A 23,983-nucleotide genomic window follows, 5' to 3' on the forward strand; every position below is an offset into this window, starting at 1 on the left:
AGGGAAATGGGGTGGAACAATGTTAAATGTCTGATGACAATCCGCATCATTTTTGCTTTTGATATGTCTGGATCCTTGATTCTTTGTACATGCATTCGGTTGGTTATGTTCGTTTTGATGTCATCAATAAAAAATTGATTAAACATAAATATGAGCTGGGAATAGGAACTGATAAACATGTTTTCAGTTTTATAAGATCCTAAAAGCCTAAAACGTCTACCATTAAGTCTAGTGTTGGAATGTAACGTCTTACAACAGTAACATAGTAAATGAAGGCAGCTAAAGACCTGTACGGTCCATCCAGTCTGCCCAACAAGATAAACTCATTTTACATGGTATGTGATACTTTATACCCGAGTTTGATTTGTCCTTGCCTTTCTCAGGGCACAGACCGTAGAAGTCTGCCCAGCACTGTTCTTGTACTAAAAGTTCTGAAGATTCTGGAATCCTAAAGAGTTACAAGATTCCGGAATCCCAATTAGTAGCAACATTCCATGTAGAACCCCAAAGAGTAACATAGTAGATGATGGCAGATAAAGACCTGTACAGTCCATCCAGTCTATCCAACAAGATAAACTCATTTTACATGGTATGTGATACTTTATACCCGAGTTTGATTTGTCCTTGCCTTTCTCAGGGCACAGACCGTAGAAGTCTCTTGTACTAAAAGTTCTGAAGATTCTGGAATCCTAAAGAGTTACAAGATTCCGGAATCCCAATTAGTAGCAACATAGTAACATAGTGAATGATGGTAGATAAAGACCTGAACGGTCCATCCAGTCTGCCCAACAAGATAAACTCATTTTACATGGTATGTGATACTTTATACCCGAGTTTGATTTGTCCTTGCCATTCTCAGGGCACAGACCTTGAAAGTCTACCCAGCACTGTTCTTGTACTAAAAGTTCTGAAGATTCTGGAATCCTAAAGAGTTACAAGATTCCGGAATCCCAATTAGTAGCAACATAGTAACATAGTGAATGACGGTAGATAAAGACCTGAACGGTCCATCCAGTCTGCCCAACAAGATAAACTCATTTTACATGGTATGTGATACTTTATACCCGAGTTTGATTTGTCCTTGCCATTCTCAGGGCACAGACCATGAAAGTCTACCCAGCACTGTTCTTGTACTAAAAGTTCTGAAGATTCTGGAATCCTAAAGAGTTACAAGATTCCGGAATCCCAATTAGTAGCAACATAGTAACATAGTGAATGACGGTAGATAAAGACCTGAACGGTCCATCCAGTCTGCCCAACAAGATAAACTCATTTTACATGGTATGTGATACTTTATACCCGAGTTTGATTTGTCCTTGCCATTCTCAGGGCACAGACCATGAAAGTCTACCCAGCACTGTTCTTGTACTAAAAGTTCTGAAGATTCTGGAATCCTAAAGAGTTACAAGATTCCGGAATCCCAATTAGTAGCAACATAGTAACATAGTGAATGACGGTAGATAAAGACCTGAACGGTCCATCCAGTCTGCCCAACAAGATAAACTCATTTTACATGGTATGTGATACTTTATACCCGAGTTTGATTTGTCCTTGCCTTTCTCAGGGCACAGACCGTAGAAGTCTCTTGTACTAAAAGTTCTGAAGATTCTGGAATCCTAAAGAGTTACAAGATTCCAGAATTCCAATTAGTAGCAACATTCCATGTAGAACCCCAAAGAGTAACATAGTAGATGACGACAGATAAAGACCTGTACGGTCCATCCAGTCTGCCCAACAAGATAAACTCATTTTACATGGTATGTGATACTTTATACCCAAGTTTGATTTGTCCTTGCCATTCTCAGGGCACAGACCATAGAAGTCTGCCCAGCACTGTTCTTGTACTAAAAGTTCTGAAGATTCTGGAATCCTAAAGAGTTACAAGATTCCGGAATCCCAATTAGTAGCAACATTCCATGTAGAACCCCAAAGAGTAACATAGTAGATGATGGCAGATAAAGACCTGTACGGTCCATCCAGTCTATCCAACAAGATAAACTCATTTTACATGGTATGTGATACTTTATACCCGAGTTTGATTTGTCCTTGCCTTTCTCAGGGCACAGACCGTAGAAGTCTCTTGTACTAAAAGTTCTGAAGATTCTGGAATCCTAAAGAGTTACAAGATTCCAGAATTCCAATTAGTAGCAACATTCCATGTAGAACCCCAAAGAGTAACATAGTAGATGACGACAGATAAAGACCTGTACGGTCCATCCAGTCTGCCCAACAAGATAAACTCATTTTACATGGTATGTGATACTTTATACCCAAGTTTGATTTGTCCTTGCCATTCTCAGGGCACAGACCATAGAAGTCTGCCCAGCACTGTTCTTGCACTAAAAGTTCTGAAGATTCTGGAATCCTAAAGAGTTACAAGATTCCGGAATCCCAATTAGTAGCAACATTCCATGTAGAACCCCAAAGAGTAACATAGTAACATAGTAAATGATGGCAGATAAAGACCTGAACGGTCCATCCAGTCTGCCCAACAAGATAAACTCATTTTACATGGTATGTGATACTTTATACCCGAGTTTGATTTGTCCTTGCCTTTCTCAGGGCACAGACCGTAGAAGTCTCTTGTACTAAAAGTTCTGAAGATTCTGGAATCCTAAAGAGTTACAAGATTCCGGAATCCCAATTAGTAGCAACATAGTGAATGACGGTAGATAAAGACCTGAACGGTCCATCCAGTCTGCCCAACAAGATAAACTCATTTTACATGGTATGTGATACTTTATACCCGAGTTTGATTTGTCCTTGCCTTTCTCAGGGCACAGACCGTAGAAGTCTCTTGTACTAAAAGTTCTGAAGATTCTGGAATCCTAAAGAGTTACAAGATTCCGGAATCCCAATTAGTAGCAACATTCCATGTAGAACCCCAAAGAGTAACATAGTAACATAGTAAATGATGGCAGATAAAGACCTGAACGGTCCATCCAGTCTGCCCAACAAGATAAACTCATTTTACATGGTATGTGATACTTTATACCCGAGTTTGATTTGTCCTTGCCTTTCTCAGGGCACAGACCGTAGAAGTCTCTTGTACTAAAAGTTCTGAAGATTCTGGAATCCTAAAGAGTTACAAGATTCCGGAATCCCAATGAGTAGTAACATAGTAAATGATGGCAGATAAAGACCTTATGGTCCATCCAGTCTGCCCAACAAAATAAACTCATTTTACATGGTATGTGATACTTTATACCTGAGTTTGATTTGTCCTTGCCTTTCTCAGGGCACAGACCATGAAAGTCTGCCCAGCACTGTTCTTGTACTAGAAGTTCTGAAGATTCTGGAATCCTAAAGAGTTACAAGATTCCGGAATCCCAATTAGTAGCAACATTCCATGTAGAACCCCAAAGAGTAACATAGTAGATGATGGCAGATAAAGACCTGTACGGTCCATCCAGTCTATCCAACAAGATAAACTCATTTTACATGGTATGTGATACTTTATACCCGAGTTTGATTTGTCCTTGCCTTTCTCAGGGCACAGACCGTAGAAGTCTCTTGTACTAAAAGTTCTGAAGATTCTGGAATCCTAAAGAGTTACAAGATTCCGGAATCCCAATTAGTAGCAACATAGTAACATAGTGAATGACGGTAGATAAAGACCTGAACGGTCCATCCAGTCTGCCCAACAAGATAAACTCATTTTACATGGTATGTGATACTTTATACCCGAGTTTGATTTGTCCTTGCCTTTCTCAGGGCACAGACCGTAGAAGTCTCTTGTACTAAAAGTTCTGAAGATTCTGGAATCCTAAAGAGTTACAAGATTCCAGAATTCCAATTAGTAGCAACATTCCATGTAGAACCCCAAAGAGTAACATAGTAGATGACGACAGATAAAGACCTGTACGGTCCATCCAGTCTGCCCAACAAGATAAACTCATTTTACATGGTATGTGATACTTTATACCCAAGTTTGATTTGTCCTTGCCTTTCTCAGGGCACAGACCGTAGAAGTCTCTTGTACTAAAAGTTCTGAAGATTCTGGAATCCTAAAGAGTTACAAGATTCCAGAATTCCAATTAGTAGCAACATTCCATGTAGAACCCCAAAGAGTAACATAGTAGATGACGACAGATAAAGACCTGTACGGTCCATCCAGTCTGCCCAACAAGATAAACTCATTTTACATGGTATGTGATACTTTATACCCAAGTTTGATTTGTCCTTGCCATTCTCAGGGCACAGACCGTAGAAGTCTCTTGTACTAAAAGTTCTGAAGATTCTGGAATCCTAAAGAGTTACAAGATTCCAGAATTCCAATTAGTAGCAACATTCCATGTAGAACCCCAAAGAGTAACATAGTAGATGACGACAGATAAAGACCTGTACGGTCCATCCAGTCTGCCCAACAAGATAAACTCATTTTACATGGTATGTGATACTTTATACCCAAGTTTGATTTGTCCTTGCCATTCTCAGGGCACAGACCATAGAAGTCTGCCCAGCACTGTTCTTGTACTAAAAGTTCTGAAGATTCTGGAATCCTAAAGAGTTACAAGATTCCGGAATCCCAATTAGTAGCAACATTCCATGTAGAACCCCAAAGAGTAACATAGTAGATGATGGCAGATAAAGACCTGTACGGTCCATCCAGTCTATCCAACAAGATAAACTCATTTTACATGGTATGTGATACTTTATACCCGAGTTTGATTTGTCCTTGCCTTTCTCAGGGCACAGACCGTAGAAGTCTCTTGTACTAAAAGTTCTGAAGATTCTGGAATCCTAAAGAGTTACAAGATTCCGGAATCCCAATTAGTAGCAACATTCCATGTAGAACCCCAAAGAGTAACATAGTAGATGATGGCAGATAAAGACCTGTACGGTCCATCCAGTCTATCCAACAAGATAAACTCATTTTACATGGTATGTGATACTTTATACCCGAGTTTGATTTGTCCTTGCCATTCTCAGGGCACAGACCATAGAAGTTTGCCCAGCACTGTTCTTGTACTAAAAGTTCTGAAGCTAACGTCGAAGCCCCTTAAAATTTACACTCAAGCCCATCCAACAGTATCTAGTATCTCCTTACTAATTATAACATCAATCTTGTTGGGCATTCTTTCAGAACAATCCAAAAGATTTCCTGTTCACACCAGATAATTAACATTGAGTCTTAACTGACGACTATTGAACAAGAGATATTGCTATATAGCCGTTTACTAAAACTTCTAACCATAAGAGCCCTATCCCCCCCCCCCCCCCCGGACAAAAGAATACATACTTTATATAACAAATGTTATCTGAAATTGTTCAGTATATTGTTTCAATTAGCTGGCACATGACACCCCCCCAAATCCTCTACTCTACAGCTCTACTAGAGCTCTCTTCAGCTTCTCGTTGGTTGAAAGTCTCCATTCAGAAATACCACAACTGGGGGGGGTGGGGGTGGGGAGCTGAAAGACCTCTGAGCTAGACCCCGCTCCAAGCTAAAATATCTTTCTTATAGCTCTGCTGAAAAGAGCCATAAAAGGTCCCCCTCGGCTCAGTTTCTAACAGCTCAGAGCTGCACAGTTAAGGCGTCATCCATTTGCTAGAGATGGAGAAATTCCTTCAGTTTGCACAGTGTCCTTAAGGGGTGAATCGCACAGAACTACTTTGTTGCTCGATGGATATAACCCACGGGTTCTGGAGTGATCTGGATGCTAAAGAAAAAAGAAATTATGAAAAGTATAATCACAACAAAGAAACATTTGCTAATTGCTTCTATTCCCCCAGCGAAAAAGACAACCACAAGAAAATTAAACATGAGAAACCAATCTGTTCCTAAGCTTACATCAGAAAAGCAAACTTAAATAACCCAACCTAAGCCTCCTACCACAGCATAATCAAACTCCCTTCTCCTTCAACGCTGTAAACATTTGAAAAGGTTACTTGTGTCAAACAAAATACATATTTCATCACCCCACCGAAGCTTATCAAGGTGCAATGTACTAAAGTAAAGTAGCCTGCCCTATCCTTAATGCAGATTAAGACATGCAAGTTAGTGAACTGGGTCCACTAAAAATAATATATGCAAAAACTCATTTTAATGACTGTGCAGATTACCATGCTTTAAGAAATCAGCCCTCTTGGGCTACAATCCTCACCTTCACCAGGTCACACTGATCCACTTTACCTGCTCTAGGACTCACTGCACAGTTCTACACAGTTTATGAGTTATACATCCCTTTTTCAAGCCTATAGGAAAAACACATTCTGAGCTTTGCATTCAAGTTTCCCTCTGCAGGGGGTGAGGGAAACCAGTGACCTGAGCATATGATCTAGAGATCACTGGACAATGAAAAGTCCCCCTCAGTCCTCAGCAGGATAAGGTACTGGGTAACAAGAGTGGCAACTATCGCTCCTGTCCCCCCCAACTCCATTTCTGGAGGGTCTGTGCCATTAGGTACAAAGATAACTGCATAGATCAGTTCGTACACTGACCTTTTGACCTCTTTTCACCTCCATTACCTAAAGGTAGAATCTCAGGACCTCATTTATTAACGTGCATGTTAAGATATTAATGCAAGTTATGAATGTAGTAAACAGGCCCCACAGAAAATAACGGGGATTGCATTAAATAATATAGGCTAACACAGAGACAGCCACTGCACCTGGGTGTAATTCACTTTGAGCCTGGATTTTCTTTTAGGATAACTTGCAAGTTATTCTTTAGCTGGACTGGTAGCTTTCTCCTTTTTGTTTTTTTGCTTAGCCCACTGGTATAACCGTCTGTCAGTGAACCGCATCACAAAGAGACCAACTGATCCGAACCTGTGGCTGCCATTAGGGTCTCAGGTCTGGGATATAAATCAGGCAGACTTTCATTTCCAGCTAAATCTCTCAGAAACCTTAGAAAGGTTTCCCACCTTGAACACCTTGTTGTGTGTGTTTGGTGATGGCTTTCACCTGGCATCTTCCAACCCTTCAACTCTTGTCTTTATTTCTATATGCTCCAATTAACTGGCCTATTCCTACCCTGGGCTTAATTTGTAGACAAAAAGGAAGTGGAACTGGGACAGGAATAACAGAAGGGGGGGGGGGAGCAGCATTAGTAAGTAGAGTGACTGTTCTCCTACTCCAGGGGTATCCAAGCTCCTCCTTTCTCCCACAGGATACATGGCTGGAACAGAAACCTCCTGCTGTTCTCAAGTCTGGAAAGAAACGTGTGCCCTGCTGTTTCACCAGAAATTAAGTCCTGGTGCAGTAATGACTGTTCTATCAATAGCAGACATTTCATAATTACCTTCTGCCAATAACAAGTTTAACACCAGCACTTCAGATTCCAGCATTCATGCATCAAGGAGAATCTGGATTTGCCTTGGGACTTGCTAAGTGATATTTAAAGGAAAACTCCACGCAGGTGCAAAATGCACATGGAGATATCCAAATGAAATTCCAGTGTATATCACAGCTGGCTTGTCCCAACCCGCCCCCAACTCCCACCTCTTTTCCCCATGGGGAGATGACTCCTGACAATTATTATACAAACCATCTCTCTGGGTAAATCAACATGACAGCAGAAAAAGACCCTAAGTTCTATCCAATCTGCCCAATCTTTCCAACCCATTCTTCTCCCTTACAGCTTCTTCAATTCTGATACTGTCCTGGTCTCCTTTACCTTCACTGCTGAGGCACTAACAAATGGTATGAAAGGAAATCATTACCCAGCAACATCAGAGTCTCCGAGGTCTCTTTCATGATGTTGTTATACAGCTCCTTCCGCCATTCCTCCAGATCCATCCGCTCCTCCTTTGGGATAGTGACTTCACGCTCCAGAAGAGGTGCTGGTGCCTGAAACATAAACCCATCTATATTCAGCACCTCCTACACCTCACTCCCTCTGAGCAAGAGAGGGTCAGTGGAGCTGGACCTACATCACACCTCTCAGCCTCAGCAGGAGAGGAGGTCAAGGTTATGGAGCAAGGACTGCAGCCCAGATCTAAGAACTGTCAGAGCTGATTGGAGCAAATGTCCCTGCGTCACACCAAGCAGCAGCCACTCAGAGGAGGCTTGTAAGAAACACTCTCCCAGTTCCTAGCAAACGTGGGTTAGTGCGGTGCCACTGAATGCAAATCTCTCTCATGCAAATGAAAACCTGACTGCTTGGGCGTGTCCTGAGAACCGAAGTGACTGACCTGACTGTTCTGTTAAACTAGCCTCTTCATCTAGGTGTGATTAATCCCTTCAAGGGCTCAGTTTACCCTCATGTACTCACTCTGCTGCTCCCCAGTATCTCTCCAAACTCGTCCTTCGCTACACCCCTTCCCGTGCACTCCGCTCCATGGATAAATCCTTCTTATCTGTTCCCTTCTCCACTACTGCCAACTCCAGACTTCGCGCCTTCTGTCTCGCTGCACCCTACGCCTGGAATAAACTTCCTGAGCCCCTCCCTACGTCTTGCCCCATCCTCGGCCACCTTTAAATCTAGACTGAAAGCCCACCTCTTTAACACTGCTTTTGACTCGTAACCACTTGTAACCACTCGCCTCCACCTACCCTCCTCTCTTCCTTCCTGTTCAGATTAATTGATTTGATTACTTTATTTTTTTTTTATTTTTTTTTTCTCTATTAGATTGTAAGCTGTTTGAGCAGGGACTGTCTTTCTTCTGTTTGTGCAGCGCTGCGTACGCCTTGTAGCGCTATAGAAATGCTAAATAGTAGTAGTAGTCATGTGATAGCACCTCTCCCAGCTTTAAACTGATTTAATGACCAGATGCCTTCTCATTCTGCCGTCTCTATTCCAGGATGCAGACACCCTCACTTCTCATCCAACGTGCTTCCGTTCCCTTAATCCTTGCAGCTACCCTTCTCTGTATCATTTCTAGCTGTATTAAGTGTGCACATCAGAGATTGGTATAATGGTATAACAACTCATTTTTTAATATAAAAGCTTTATGTAGAAGCAGAGAATCAGAGACCATAAGGCCTATCCAATTACTGCCTTAACTGCTGGTACAACGCCATAAACGGCAAATCTATGGCTTCTACCTCTGGGCAGGCCTCTCGACCTTACGGATCACAGCATAGGACTGACTCTGTGGGTGCTTGAGCACCCCCAATAATTCTGAAAAGTTGGCTCCTTTGCGCAGCACTAAAGAACAGATACAGCACAGGCAGCAGCAGCTACACAAACACACACAAGCCCCACAACAGGAACACAAACAGCATAGCAGAAAAGGTGGACGATAAAAGTCCAGATGATCTAAAAAAAGTTTATTAGCAACAACAGCGGAGGGGTAAAAACTGTGCCTGCCTTGAAAGGGAGACAAGACATTTTCACCAGACTGGGTTCTAGTGATTCTTTTAAACCTTTAAGCCCCTGACACAGCCCTCATAGGGTGAAACTTGACTTGGCCAAGCTGGGAGCATTTTTTACCCCTTCACTGTTGTTGCTAATAAACGTTTTTGGATGATCGTCTGGACTTTTGTCTGTTTTCGGTCTGCCCATCTTTTCTCCTGGTCTGGCGCTTGTGGACCATCTGCCTGTCTGCTTTTTGGGACATATAAAGCACAGGCAAAAGCGGGGCGAGCTACACACCCTGCCCCACAAAGGGGTCAAAGGAGAAAAACTTACTTTATATTGGGGGCAATTTCTCCAAATGAGTTATTTTTGCACGTAACAGTAATGTACCTCATTCCTAGGCCAGCGTACATGGAATATGATCTTAAGACTCTCAAATTTACTGCTAACGCTCACCGTTGCAATTGCCGTGTATCTCTGAGGGGGAGGGAATATGTTTTATCCCCAAGTCTTGCCGAGTACCTTCACATGGTGACTCTGTTGTATAACATCGATACCAAATGTCAGTAAGGCGACACTGCTGTGTAAGTAGGGTAGGAAAGAAAAAAAAAATACATACTGGCCGCACATCGCCCAGGATAAAAAAGTGCCCACCTCTGGCTTACGCACCAGGGCTAGGGATTACAGTAGCGATAATGCAAAAACTTCAGGAGACAAAGACATCCCTGATGAAGCCATAGGCCATGTTGGACTTATTCATGAAGTGACAGCAGTAGGAGATAAACCACCAAAACTAATGAGAAAATTAAGAGGATTAAAAACCATAACGTGGACTTGAAGATAAAAAGGAGATAATGTACTGCTAGTAATAAGCCATAAACCAGGCTTGTCCAACCTTTTTCTAGTGGGGGGTCACATTTTATATCTTGTACGCTCTCTTTCTGAGAATCATACACTCATGCATTCTCATAAGAACATAAGAGTAGCCATATACTGGGTCAGACCAATGGTCCATTTAGCCCAGTACCCTGTTTCTCAAACAGTGGCCAAGCCAGGTCACAAGTACCTGGCAGAAACCCAAATCGTGGCAACATTCCATGTAGAACCCCAAAGAGTAGCAAGATTCTGGAATCCTAAAGAGTCACAAGATTCCATGCAGAACCTCAAAGAATAGCAAGGTTCTGGAATCCTAAAGAGTGACAAGATTCCATGCAGAACTCCAAAGAATAGCAACATTCCATGTAGAACCCAAAAGAATAGCAAGATTCTGGAATCCTAAAGAGTAATAAGATTCCATGCAGAATCTCAAAGACTAGCAACATTCCATGTAGAACTCCAAAGAATAGCATGATTCTGGAATCCTAAAGAGTGACAAGATTCCATTCAGAATCTCAGAGTAGCAACATTCCATGTAGAACTCCAAAGAATAGCAAGATTCTGGAATCCTAAAGAGTGACAAGATTCCATGCAGAATCTCAGAGTAGCAACACTCAATACTACAAATCCCAGGGCAAGCAGTTGCTTCCCATGTCTGTCTCAATAGCAGACTATGGACTTTTCCACAAGGAATTTGTCCACACCTTTTTTAAACCCAGATATGCTAACCGCTGTTACCACATCCTCTAGCAAAGAATTCCAGAGCTTAACTATTTGTTGAGTGAAAAAATACTTCCTCCTATTTGTTTTCAAAGTACTTCCATGTAACTTTGAGTTACATGGAACATCCAGTGCTCTCCTTTCTCTCTTCTGCACCCCCCCCCCCCTAGTCTGACTTCAGCTGCATCAAAACTGCACAACTGCGGCATCTCTGCAAGCTTGAGCCATGTGGTGCAGAAGTTCGGGAGTTCTTGCATTGAGACTTAAAACCGTGAGAGCTCAGAGCTTCTAGGAATGCGCAGTTCAAGGTTACAGAGCACAAGTTGCATTGTTCAGGAAGTTTGGGTTGCTTATAGGGACAGCATGGATAGGAGCTGTACAATCTGCACACAAGCACACACACAGCCCCACTACAGAAAGGTACAGGACATGAAGCAGCAGTGCAAGTTACACAGACACACACACACACAGCCCCTCCACAAAGCAAGTACAGACCAGCTTGGAGAAGAGACGGCTGAGGGGAGATATGATAGAAGTGTATAAAATAATGAGTGGAATGGATTGGGTGGATGTGAAGCGACTGTTCACGCTATCCAAAAATACTAGGACTAGAGGGCATGAGTTGAAGCTACAGTGTGGTAAATTTAAAACGAATCGGAGAAAATTTTTCTTCACCCAACGTGTAATTAGACTCTGGAATTCGTTGCCGGAGAACGTGGTACGGGCGGTTAGCTTGACGGAGTTTAAAAAGGGGTTAGATAGATTCCTAAAGGACAAGTCCATAGACCGCTATTAAATGGACTTGGAAAAATTCCGCATTTTTAGGTATAACTTGTCTGGAATGTTTTTACGTTTGGGGAGCGTGCCAGGTGCCCTTGACCTGGATTGGCCACTGTCGGTGACAGGATGCTGGGCTAGATGGACCTTTGGTCTTTCCCAGTATGGCACTACTTATGTACTTATGTACCATGCAGCAGCTGTCCAAGATACACACGCAAATACTGGCACCATAGAACAGGTAGTCTATGCTACACGCACACAAACACAGCAGCAGTACATGCTCCACACAGACAAACACACAGAGCACAAGCTGCTTGTAACATCCTGTATGCATTTCTCAGGTTGGATTCTTCTCACAGGAATGTTCATCCTGAGTCTAAAAGCTGAGCAAAGAATAAAGTGGTTAATTACACAGTCCGGCCGATATTCGGCCAGCGGGAGGCAGGCCAGCTAAGTGCCACGATCAACTCTGTGCCCAGATATTCAATGCCAGGCCATTTCCGGAGACCGGCATTGAATTTCCGGGTTTTGTTGGCCAGCTTAAAGCAAACCAGCCAAGTTACTAGCGCTGGCCGGTAAAGTTTATAGCAGCCAAAGATGAGGACCCGATAGTCAGGACGTCCGATTTGGCTGCTAAACTTAGCCAGTGAAGCGCTGAATATTCGCAGATAGCCAGTTAGCCACTAAGTGCTAATATTCAGACGAGACAGTCACTGAAATGCTTTGATGTTTCACTTATATATACTGTTATTTATCAACATTTGCTTATTTCTGATCTGATGAAGAAGGGCCACCTTCGAAAGCTAATCTGGTCTCCCGCTCAGCCATCTATCTCCTCTTCAATCTGTCCAAAACTCTGCTGCGCGTCTTATATTCCGCCAGAGTCGCTATACTCACGTTAGCCCTCTCCTCAAGTCGCTTCACTGGCTCCCTATCTGCTTCCGCATACAGTTCAAACTTCTCCTTTTGACCTACAAGTGCATCCAATCCGCAGCTCCTCAGTACCTTTCAGCTCTCATCTCTCCCTACACTCCCCCCCGTGAACTCCGTTCGCTGGGTAAATGTCTCCTGTCGTCCCCCTTCTCCCCCACTGCTAACTCCCGGCTCTGGGGATAGTGCTGGGCAGACTTATAGGGTCTGTGCCAGAGCTGGTGGTGGAAGGCGGGACTGGTAGTTGGGAGGCAGGGATAGTGCTGGGCAGACTTATAGGGTCTGTGCCAGAGCTGGTGGTTGGGAGGCGGGGTTGGTGGTTGGGAGGCGGGGATAGTGCTGGGCAGACTTATAGGGTCTGTGCCAGAGCTGGTGGTGGGAGGCAGGGTTGGTGGTTGGGAGGTGGGGATAGTGCTGGCCAGACTTATATGGTCTGTGCCAGAGCCGGTGGTGGGAGGCAGGGATAGTGCTGGGCAGACTTATACGGTCTGTGCCGGGGCTGGTGGTTGGGCGGCAGGGATAGTGCTGGGCAGACTTATAGGGTCTGTGCCAGAGCTGGTGGTTGGGAGGCGGGGTTGGTGGTTGGGAGGCGGGGATAGGGCTGGCCAGACTTATACGGTCTGTGCACTGAAGAGGACAGTACAAATAAAAAAGTATCTTCTTGGGCAAACTGGATGGACCGTGCAGGTCTTTTTCTGCCGTCATCTACTATGTTTAATCAAAAAGTGTAGTAAGTAGGTCCAATAAAAAAGGTATCATTTTCTTTTCTATGTTTTATTTTATTTCTATTGATTACCTTTAAAAGTGGACTAACATGGCTACCAACATCTCTGTACTTTAAAATAATCCAAAGTGATTTCCAACATCTTGCCCCCATTCCTTCCCCCCCCCCCCCCCCCATCCCAATCCCAGGACTGCTATCTGCTCTATACCTGAAAGGTGTTGTTTTTTGATTCTTGCATTGTTCCAAGAAGCACCTCTTTGTGGAGCTCATACCATGTAAAATGTACTGGTAACATATCAAAACGCACTTGGAAATTCTTTGCAGTCAGACCCGTGGGACAATCCTGCATTTTTGCTGTACATTTTCTTGGTACCTGGGCATGTTCTGTCTTTCTCCATATGTAGTACAGATCAGTCACTTACTGCTGGACTTTCTCTGTTGATATGGGAAATGTTCCGTGTGATTGTAATACAAAATACTCAGACCTACATATAAAACGTTCGATGGAAGAAATCCAAAAGATGGGCCCAGACTATTCAAGGTCTTTTCACTCACACCTACAGATGGGAATCGCCCTCATGAATCAGGTCCATTCCGCTGAATGGGACAAACACAACAGCAGCAATGCCGACAGAAGCATCAGGCGAATAAATGGTACTCAGTCACCTAGACTACTGCAACGCGCTCTACGCTGGTTGCAAAGAGCAAATAATCAAGAAACTTCAGACAGCTCAGAACACTGCAGCCAGACTCATATTCGGTAAAGCAAAATATGAAAGTGCTAAGCCCCTGCGAGAAAAGCTACACTGGCTCCCACTTAAAGAGCGCATCACGTTCAAAATATGCACCCTAGTTCACAAAATCATTCACGGAGAAGCCCCAGCCTAGAGTGGAGGAGTGGCCTAGTGGTTAGGGTGGTGGACTTTGGTCCTGGGGAGCTGAGGAACTGAGTTTGATTCCCGGCACAGGCAGCTCCTTGTGACTCTGGACAAGTCACTTAACCCTCCATTGCCTGCCACATTGAGCCTGCAAAGAGGTGGGAAAATGTGGGATACAAATGCAACAAATAAATAAATAAATAAATAAATAAAGAGAGAGATCCTCAAGAAGCAAGAGACACCCTGACGGCCCACAAAAACACTGCAGAATTTCCAACTGCATCTTGATAAGTTGCATATAAACATTACATCTTATGAACTTCAGGAGGTGTCTTTTTACTGCTATTCAATCCTTATCTGAAACAAAAAAACCAGTATTAGCAGAACTTACCTTCTCTGCATGTATCCGCTGGTGTTTAGCGAGCTCCGACCTCCACCTGAAGCCCTTCCCACAGTCTGGACACTGAAAGGGTCTCTCCCCAGTGTGCGTTTTCACGTGCGTGGTGAGGTGCTGGCGTTGGATGAAGTTCTTGCCACATGTCGCACACTGGTAGGGCCTCTCTCCAGTGTGGATTCTCTCGTGGATGATGAGGGAGGTGTGCCGTCGGAAGCTCTTCCCACAGTTGTTACAGATGTAAGACCTCTCGCCCACGTGAGCTCTCAGGTGCGTCTTCAGGGTTCTCTTGCTGTTGAAGCACTTACCACACTCAGCACACGCGTACTGTCTTTCTGGCCTGGGAGCTTGCTGTGCCTTCGCTGGCTTCCCAACCCCTCTGCCACACCCAAGGGATTTGGTTTTTCCATCTCCTGCCGGGTTCCCTTGCTGCTGACTCCTGCGGGCACGGGCTCTGCTTCTGGTCTCAGGATTTTCTGTCATCTGCTTTCGCCACTCTTCCCCATCCAGCTTTTCCTCCTTAAGGACAGGGACTTCAACATCTGGTGGAGGTGCCTGAAATAAGAATGCTTCCATACTCAGAATGTCTACATAAGTATTGCCATACTGGGACAGACCAAAAGGTCCATCAAGCCCAGCATCCTGTTTCCAACAGTGGCCAATCCAGGTCACAAGTACCTAGCAAGATCTCAAAACAGTACAGTACATTTTATGCTGCTTATCCTAGAAATAAGCAGTGGATTTTCCTCAAGTCCATTTTAATAATGGCTTATGGACTTTTCTTTTAGGAAGCTAGCCAAACTTTCTTTAAACCCCGCTAAGCTAACTGCTTTTACTACATTCTCTGGCAACGAATTCCAGAGTTTAATTACATGTTGAGTGAAGAAATACAGCAGCTACAGCCCCAGAACTACAACAGAATAAGGGGAAAGGGGTTGCAGGAGCTGTGACTGCAGCCTTCCAATCTCATAAAGATGGAGAAAAGGAGGGGTCTTTAATATTAAATTAGAAGGATCCCTTTATTTAGTTTGCTGTTAAAATTGTCCTCTATCTCTCCATCATTATGAGCCTGGAAGGCTGCAATGACTGCATCTGGCATCCTCTCACCCCTTCTGAAAACCTCTGGACTAAATCTGACAAGAAGCCCAATTATCCCCCTTCCCAGAATTCACCAGATATTTGCCTCAGTCTTAATGTGCCAGTGAGCGAGTATTCATGCAACGTATCAGTAGAATTAGAGCAGCATCACTGAGCCTGAACACTTCATACTTATCACACTCTGGGAAGTGGCACTCACAGGTTACAGATTGAGGCTGCTCACCAAGGAAGGGCAAGTCACGTGTTCACTACGGAATGAATAAGAGCTTCAGAGACCCGATTATTACCTCATAGAGCAACATCTGTACACCGAGGACACTGTGGTACCCCCACTGGCTGACTCCTCTTCCCGTCTCTCTCTCTCTCATAAATTATTTCAGACTCTGCCTGCACACGGTCCTGAAGGCTGCCTGTATCTGACTCCTGTTGTATACATTCAGGGTGCAGTGCTCCTACCTTCTCCGCGTGAATCCGCTGGTGTTTAGCGAGCTCAGACCTCCACCTGAAGCCCTTCCCACAATCCGGACACTGAAAGGGTCTCTCCCCAGTGTGCGTCTTCACGTGCGTGGTGAGATGCTGGCGCTGGATGAAGTTTTTGCCACACGTTGTGCACTGGTAGGGCCTCTCTCCCGTGTGGATTCTCTCGTGGATGATGAGGGAGGTGTGCCGACGGAAGCTCTTCCCACAATTGTTACAGATATAAGACCTATCGCCCACGTGGGCCCTCAGGTGTGTTTTCAGGGTTCTTTTGCTGTTGAAGCACTTCCCACACTCAGCACAGGCAAACTGTCTCTCTGGCCTGTGAGCTCGAGGCACCTTCGCTCGCTTCCCAAAGCCTCTGCCGCACCCAGGGGGTTTGGTTTTTGCACCTCCTGTACGGTTGCCCTGCCGCTGCCCCTCAGCACATGAGGACATGTCCTTCGAGTCTCCTGGGGAGTTTACCTGAGACTTGGCTACCCCAGATGCAGATTGTCCTGGATCCTTCTCCGTTACATCACTGCTCGGCTCCCCTATCATTGCAAGAGAAGAGAGAAGAATCACAAGCAAACCAAACAAAAACAGCCAAACCTTCATGGCAGGACACGTGAGGCAGAAGATGAGACAATAGATGTCAGGAGACTCTTCTTTCTGTGAAACATTATATTGCTATAATTGATAATAGTGGTTAGGGTGGTGGACTTTGGTCCTGGGGAACTGAGGGACTGAGTTCAATTCCCACTTCAGGCACAGGCAGCTCCTTGTGACTCTGGGCAAGTCACTTAACCCTCCATTGCCCCATGTAAGCCGCACTGAGCCTGCCATGAGTGGGAAAGCGCAGGGTACAAATGTAACAAAAATAAAATAGATACCATTGGAGATTCTACATGGAATGTTGCTACCATTGGGGATTCTACATGGAATGTTGCTACTATTGGAGATTCTACATGGAACGTTGCTATTCCACTAGCAACATTCCATGTAGAAGCCTGCGCGGCCACATTGGTGATCTGCAAAGGCCGACTTCTACATGGAATGTTGCTAGTGGAATAGAAACATTCCATGTAGAATCTCAAATAGTAGCAACAGTGGAGGAGTGGCCTAGTGGTTAGGGTGGTGGACTTTGGTCCTGGGGAACTGGGTTCAATTCCCACTGCAGGCACAGGCAGCTCCTTGTGACTCTGGGCAAGTCACTTAACCCTTCATTCCCCCATGTAAGCCACATTGAGCCTGCCATAAGTGGGAAAGCATGGGGTATAAATGTAACAAAAGTAAAAAATAAATAAGACAGAAAACTAAACTTATATGGTTTGGTGATACATCCAAGGTTTCATCAGTTAAAAAAATAAATCACAGCTTTCAGGAGAACTTCTTAATTTGAAAGTAAATCCAGGGTTTGGGGAATAATCCTAGATCAAAACTGTCCTTTGAATTTCAAATTTATGAACTTGTGAAGAAATTTTCTTCATCCTTCGATGTTTCAGAGCAATAAGTACATAAGTACATAAGTAGTGCCATACTGGGAAAGACCAAAGGTCCATCTAGCCCAGCATCCTGTCACCGACAGTGGCCAATCCAGGTCAAGGGCACCTGGCACGCTCCCCAAACGTAAAAACATTCCAGACAAGTTATACCTAAAAATGCGGAATTTTTCCAAGTCCATTTAATAGCGGTCTATGGACTTGTCCTTTAGGAATCTATCTAACCCCTTTTTAAACTCCGTCAAGCTAACCGCCCGTACCACGTTCTCCGGCAACGAATTCCAGAGTCTAATTACACGTTGGGTGAAGAAAAATTGCACAGGCTATTTTAATTCCCCATTTAGATTACTGCAACTCCTTATATTGTTCTATTAATTTAAAACTAAGGAAAAAGTTGCAATTATTGCAAAATACAGCAGCAAGGTTGATCTTCAGGGTGGGAAAAATTAGTGAATAAAGTTACATTGGCTCAAAATTGAATCATTTATTCATTTTAAGATAGTCTGCTTGGTTTTTAAAAGTTCTTTTGGATTATGTTCCAAAAATCTAACACAACTTCTGGCTTTCTAATTAACAGGACATACTTGAGAGACGCCCAAAAGCTAAAGTTAGATATTCCTTCAGTGAAAAAGATAAGGCATGGGTCTATCTGGGAACATTTTATTTATTTGTCAGAGTGCTCAAATTTGGAATGGAATTCCTGTTCAGATTCACCAAATATCATTGTATATTCTTTTTTGAAAGGTGCTTAAAACATATTTGTTTTCAAATCAACACGTGTAGTCTACTTTTGTGCTAAGTTATGGGTTCTGTTTTGACTTTTATACATTGCATAATTGTGTAAAGTTTTTATTTTTTCCTGTAAATTCCTTCTAATGTGAAGCTGTTCTTTAATCTGCTTTGAATCCTAACGGTTAAAGGCAGAATATACAATAAAATACAAACTCTGGAATTTGTTGCCAGAAAATGTGGTAAAGGCGGTTAGCTTAGCAGAGTTTAAAAAAGGTTTGGACGGCTTCCTAAAGGAAAAGTCCATAGACCGTTATTAAATGGACTTGGGGAAAATCCACTATTATTTCTGGGATAAGCAGTATAAAATGTTTTGTACATTTTGGGGATCTTACCGGGTATTTGTGACCTGGATTGCCCACTGTTGGAAACAGGATGCTGGGCTTGATGGACCTTTGGTCTTTCCCAGTATGGCAAAACTTATGTACTTATGTTATACTCTTTCCAAGAATACTAGGACTAGGAATGAAGCTACAAAGTAGTAAATTTAAAACGAATCGTAGAAAAGTTTTCTTCACCCAACGCTTAATTAAACTCTGGAATTCATTGCCGGAGAACGTGGTAAAGGCGGTTGGCTTGGCAGAGTTTAAAAAGGGGTTAGACGGTTTGCTAAAGGACAAGTCCATAGACCGCTACTAAATGGACTTGGGAAAAATCCACAATTTCGGGAATAACTTGTATAAAATGTTTGTACGTTTGGGTAGTTTGCCAGGTGCCCTTGACCTAGATTGGCCGCTGTCGGGGACAGGATGCTGGGCTCGATGGACCTTTTCCCAGTATGGCATTACTTATGTACTGTACATACGCTATCATGTTTATAATGATTTATTCTGGAAGCAGGCACAGGAGGTGCCGAAACACCAAGGGAAGCTGTGTACCTTCGATTTGCACGTGGCATATGTAGGCGTCAAGTGAATACTTTGAGACTTGGCAGTGGCTGCTTGTGTGAAGCTTAAGCGCTCCCCTTTTTTCAAGATGGCTTTATTATCTGCAATATTGATTTGTAGAATAAAGACAGATTCAGTGGAGTTAGGGATCAATTTAAGTGGGACTATAGTAATGTTTCTAGTTCCTGTTGTGGAGTCTGATAGTAGTACTGGGGTCGGGGAGGGGGAAGGAGGGGGAAGTTGGGTGGTTAGGGGAGAAAATGTTTAAATGTTGCTTAGTATTATCTTGTCTTTATACAGCATGGTTTGTGCGTGAAATTTGTATAGTGAAATGTATCGATAAGGTTTAATATGCTGAAGTATCAATAAAAATCGTTTAAACATAAAGACAGATTCAGTTTATCGAGATTTTCAAGTATTCCTAGAAAGTGCCGGAACATCTTGAGGAACATAAGAATTAAGGTTTGGTCCCATAACCTGCCTGTGTTGATCTGTGGGGTTGTTTCCCGTGTAATTTTAGCAGCTGTTGTTGGTCAGTGTGATGTTAGCAGTGCTCACGTTTTCATTTTGGAATTTTGAATATTGTGAGACCGATTCGTTACTACTTTCTGAGTTGTGTTTCGCTAGTTACCCTACAAGCAGGCCAGGCAGGAAGAACTAAACAGAGGTTTTAAAGTCTAAAAAATATTCATTCTAACTTCTGGATAAACATCTGTAGAATCCAGAATAAAGCCAGACAGTTGTCAATCCTAACCTTCCAAGTCGTGAACACATCTGACAGGGCTTCCAAAATTTGGACCCCAGGTATATTCTTAGTGTGCCAGTGTCTCAATCTGGCCCTGGTACTACACACAGCAACTAAAAAGAAAAACTATACGATCAATCAGTTATCACAGTACAATCAACAAATGAAATGTACATCAGAGGGACTAAAAATACAGGATGTGGAATTATTTGTGATCCTTCTGTGTATAAGGTGGCACACTTCTGAGGGCTAGTTGTGAAGGGATAGGGGTAGTTTTTAGGGTTAGGCACAGCTGGAGGGGGCTCAATTTGACAAAAGGTGGGGCAGTTGCAGGGGTTGTTATAGGTCGGAGATGATGTCAGTTTGTAGTGGTAAGACAGTGCCGGGGGGGGGGGGGCTACGTTTTTTTTGCGGGGGGGGGGGGGGGGGGTGCAGGCAGTTTGAAAGGAGCAAGTCACTAACCACTATGTTTCACTGTATTCAAGTTTTTCTGGTACAGAAGCTGGAATTCTTCTGGAACCACCAGTTCAATATTACCTCATTTCTTAGTTCAACGTGTCTTTTCACCGGTTTTCTCCTCACCCCAAGTTTCATCCCATTCTGTTACATTTTTGGAGAGTTATTTTGCCCCCACACAGAGGAGGAGTGGCCTAGTGGTTAGGGTGGTGGACTTTGGTCCTGGGGAACTCAGTTCGATTCCCACTGCAGCTACTTGTGACTCTGGGCAAGTCACTTAACCCTCCATTGCCCCAGGTACAAATAAGTACCTGTATACAATATGTAAGCTGCATTGAGCCTGCGATGAGTGGGAAAGCGCGGGGTACAAATGTAACAAAAATAAAAATAAAAATACAAGACAGACATTCTCGATTCCAAGTCTGTCAATGAGACTGTCTCTTCCTATAAGACTACTCTTTCCTGTGCTCTGGATATTCTCACTCCTCCCATCCCCTGTTCCTTAACATGTACCAAACCCCAGCCTTGGCTGACTTCCAGAATCCGCTACCTAAGCTCCTGTGCAAGCGCTGCAGAGCACCTAAGGGTAAAAACCCGTGACCACGCTGACTTCATACATTTTAAATTCTTGCTGATCTCCTTCCAATCTGCTCTTGCACTTGTCAAACAAGACTCTTATATCCATCTGACAAAACTCTCCTCACAGTGCCTCCACCGCCCCCTCCCACCGTCTCTTTCTGAGTACTTCAATAACAAGATTCACAAGATTAACTTTGGAGTTTTCTGCCAGGTCACCGTCTTCTTACCTTCCCCCACTTTATTCTCACAATCTTCCTTCAACACCTGCCACCCTCTCTCTTCCTTTTCTAAGATCCAAACTGCACATCTTCTTTCCTCTTCCAAACTCAACACCTGGTACTCTGGTCCCATTCCCACCCATCTGCTCAGCTTTATCTCCCCTACTGTCATCCATTCTACCTGACATATCCTCAATCTATCCTAAAAGGACAGTTATCACCCAGCCGTCTTGGTACAAGAGAAAAAAAAGGGGTTTGGACTGTTTCCTAAAGGACAAGTCCATAGACCGCTACTAAATGGACTTGGGAAAAATCCACAATTTCGGGAATAACATGTATCGAATGTTTGTACATTTGGGAAGCTAAACTGGGCCTTCAAGACTGGGACAATTGAAATTCTTTATTGATGACCCATCAATAAAGAATTTCAATTGTCCCAGTCTTGAAGGCCCAGTGTTGCTTTTTTTTTGTTTGTATACGTTTTGTGTATGCTGTATTACCCTCTCTATTTGTGTTACATTTGGGAAGCTGCCAGGTGCCCTTGACCTGGATTGGCCGCTGTCAGGGACAGGATGCTGGGCTCGATGGACCCTTGGTCTTTTCCCAGTATGGCATTATTTATTTATTTTTTTAAATTTTTTTCTTTATTGAATTTTTCATTTTTACAAGATAGACTTATAAATGGAAATACAGCAGTAAAATTGTCATAGGTTAACATTACCATGAAACAATTCAACATAATCTCTAACTAATAAGTATTTCAATATACCTAACAGATATTAACTATGAAACATAGTCTACTTTCTTAGACCACAACAATCAGAAGGAGGGGGAGGAGATAAAGCAATTAAGGAGATAAAAGAAGATAGACAAAAAGAAAATAGCCTGGCTCATATTCCCCCGTCAATTTTCCATTTTCTTAATATCTTCTACACATTTACTTGGATAGCTTTTTAGTATCTATAAACGTTTTTAGCTGGTCTGGTTCAAAAAAGTATATACTTATTCCCTAAAATACTTGATACAGCATTTGCAGGGATAAGCCAGCAAAAAGGTAGCGCCCATCGTTTTAACCTCTTCTCTGTAAGCTAGAAACGCTCTCCTACGATCCTGAGTAGTTTTTATCACGTCTGGAAAAATCCAGATTTTTTGACCATGAAAAAGTTTAGTAGCATTCTTGAAGTAAAGTCTTAATAATGCATTTAGGTCTTGCTCGAAAACAAAAGATATCAAAAGAGTCCTTCGACAAGTTATCTCTGAAATAGATTCTTCCGGAAATGCTGATGTCTTTCATTTCTGGACCTTGATTACTATCACATGGATTTGCGTTGGAGATTTTATCTGGCAAATAGTAAACTCTGTTAATAGGTGGTATTGCTGATTGAGGATAAGCCAAAACTTCCATTAAGTATTTTTTAAGGAAATCCACTGGAGTAACTCCAATTTGAAAAGGAAAGTTCAGTAACCTCAAATTTAGTCTTCTATTATAGTTCTCTAAATGTTCCAATTTTAAAGATTTTAGCAATGTTATTTCAGTTTTTTGAGCAAATTGTTCAGTCTTAACAGTTTCTAAGGTTAATGTTAAAGAATCAAGCTTATTTACCAGCAATGCTGTATCTCGAGAAGTTTTTGTTACCGTAGTTGTTAGTTGTTGAATTGCTGCCCAGATAGAGTGTAGAGTCACCGCTTGGGGAGCTTGAAGCTCTATGTTCGAACCATCTGCGTCCTGGGGAAGAGTTCTACCGTCTGAGGCCCTTTGGTTACCGACTTCCGGTCCCATCGAGTCCTCATCGCTCATCCGAAGGGCTGCAGGGCAAAGCGGCGGATTAAGATCTGGCGGGGATAGTGATGTCTCCGACCCTTCGGCGGATCCAACAGCGGGTTTCCTCATGCCAGTATCCACAGGGGTGCTCGTGGCAAACTGTAGGAGTGTTCGCTGGCCCGGAGGGAGTGATTGGGCCGACGGTAAGACACCCTTCACTGCACCTTTTCGCTTTGTATGCGGCATATTGGAAAAAGGTAATAATTGAACAGAGCTCAGCGTTAGCCTCCACAGAGCCTCAAGCTCGAGCCGCCATCTTGACTCCTCGCCCAGTATGGCATTATTTATGTACTTATATATGTGGGTACCAATGACCTAGGATAATATGGAATGAAGGTTCTGAAAGCCAAATTTAGGCTCTTAGGTAGAAAGCTCCAGATCCTCCAGGGTAGCATTTTCAGAAATGCTCCCTGTTCCATGTGCAGGACCCAAGAGGCAGGCAGAGCATCGAAGTCTCAATGCGTGGAGATGATGGTGCAGGGATGAGGGATTTAGATTTGTTAGGAACTGGGCAACATCCTGGGAAAGGGGGAGACTCTTCTAAAACGATGGACTCTACCTTAACTGGGACAGAACCAGGCAGCTGGCGCTAACATTTAAAAAGTAGATAGAGCAGCTTTTAAACTAAAATAGGGAGAGGCGCCGTGTCCCATCCCCCCTCCTGCCTCTCTACCCGCCCCCCCCCAATGATCAACCTACCCCTTGCTCATACCTCTCCTACTCCATAATTTAAGTTACATTCTGCTCTTTAGCTATTCAATGACAAGGCCCGAAGGAATATATAATGAGTAGCCTAGAGTTCCCCTTATAGGCAGGCAGAGCGCATTTTGGTAAGGAAACTGTAGGGTAAGAATGACCAGGGATCTCTCCTGCCCCTCACTAGGA

General features: G+C 43.4%; 1 protein-coding gene across 2 annotated transcripts in view; it reads right to left on the minus strand.

The window, feature by feature from the left end:
• LOC115468272 (zinc finger protein 585A-like) overlaps nucleotides 1–23,983 on the minus strand; it is a 70,834-nt gene that overhangs the window by 21,543 nt on the left and 25,308 nt on the right. The window contains exons 7-9 of one of the 2 annotated variants that reach the window (XM_030199856.1): nucleotides 16,101–16,654; nucleotides 14,544–15,101; nucleotides 7,668–7,794 (exon numbers count right to left, since the gene is read on the minus strand). In XM_030199856.1, the coding sequence (XP_030055716.1) occupies nucleotides 7,668–7,794; nucleotides 14,544–15,101; nucleotides 16,101–16,654 (1,239 nt within the window). The remainder of the gene's footprint in view (nucleotides 1–7,667; nucleotides 7,795–14,543; nucleotides 15,102–16,100; nucleotides 16,655–23,983) is intronic. The other variant, XM_030199858.1, reaches the window with a different exon arrangement.

Source organism: Microcaecilia unicolor, chromosome 4 (assembly GCF_901765095.1).
Source record: "Microcaecilia unicolor chromosome 4, aMicUni1.1, whole genome shotgun sequence".
Lineage (NCBI taxonomy): Eukaryota > Metazoa > Chordata > Amphibia > Gymnophiona > Siphonopidae > Microcaecilia > Microcaecilia unicolor.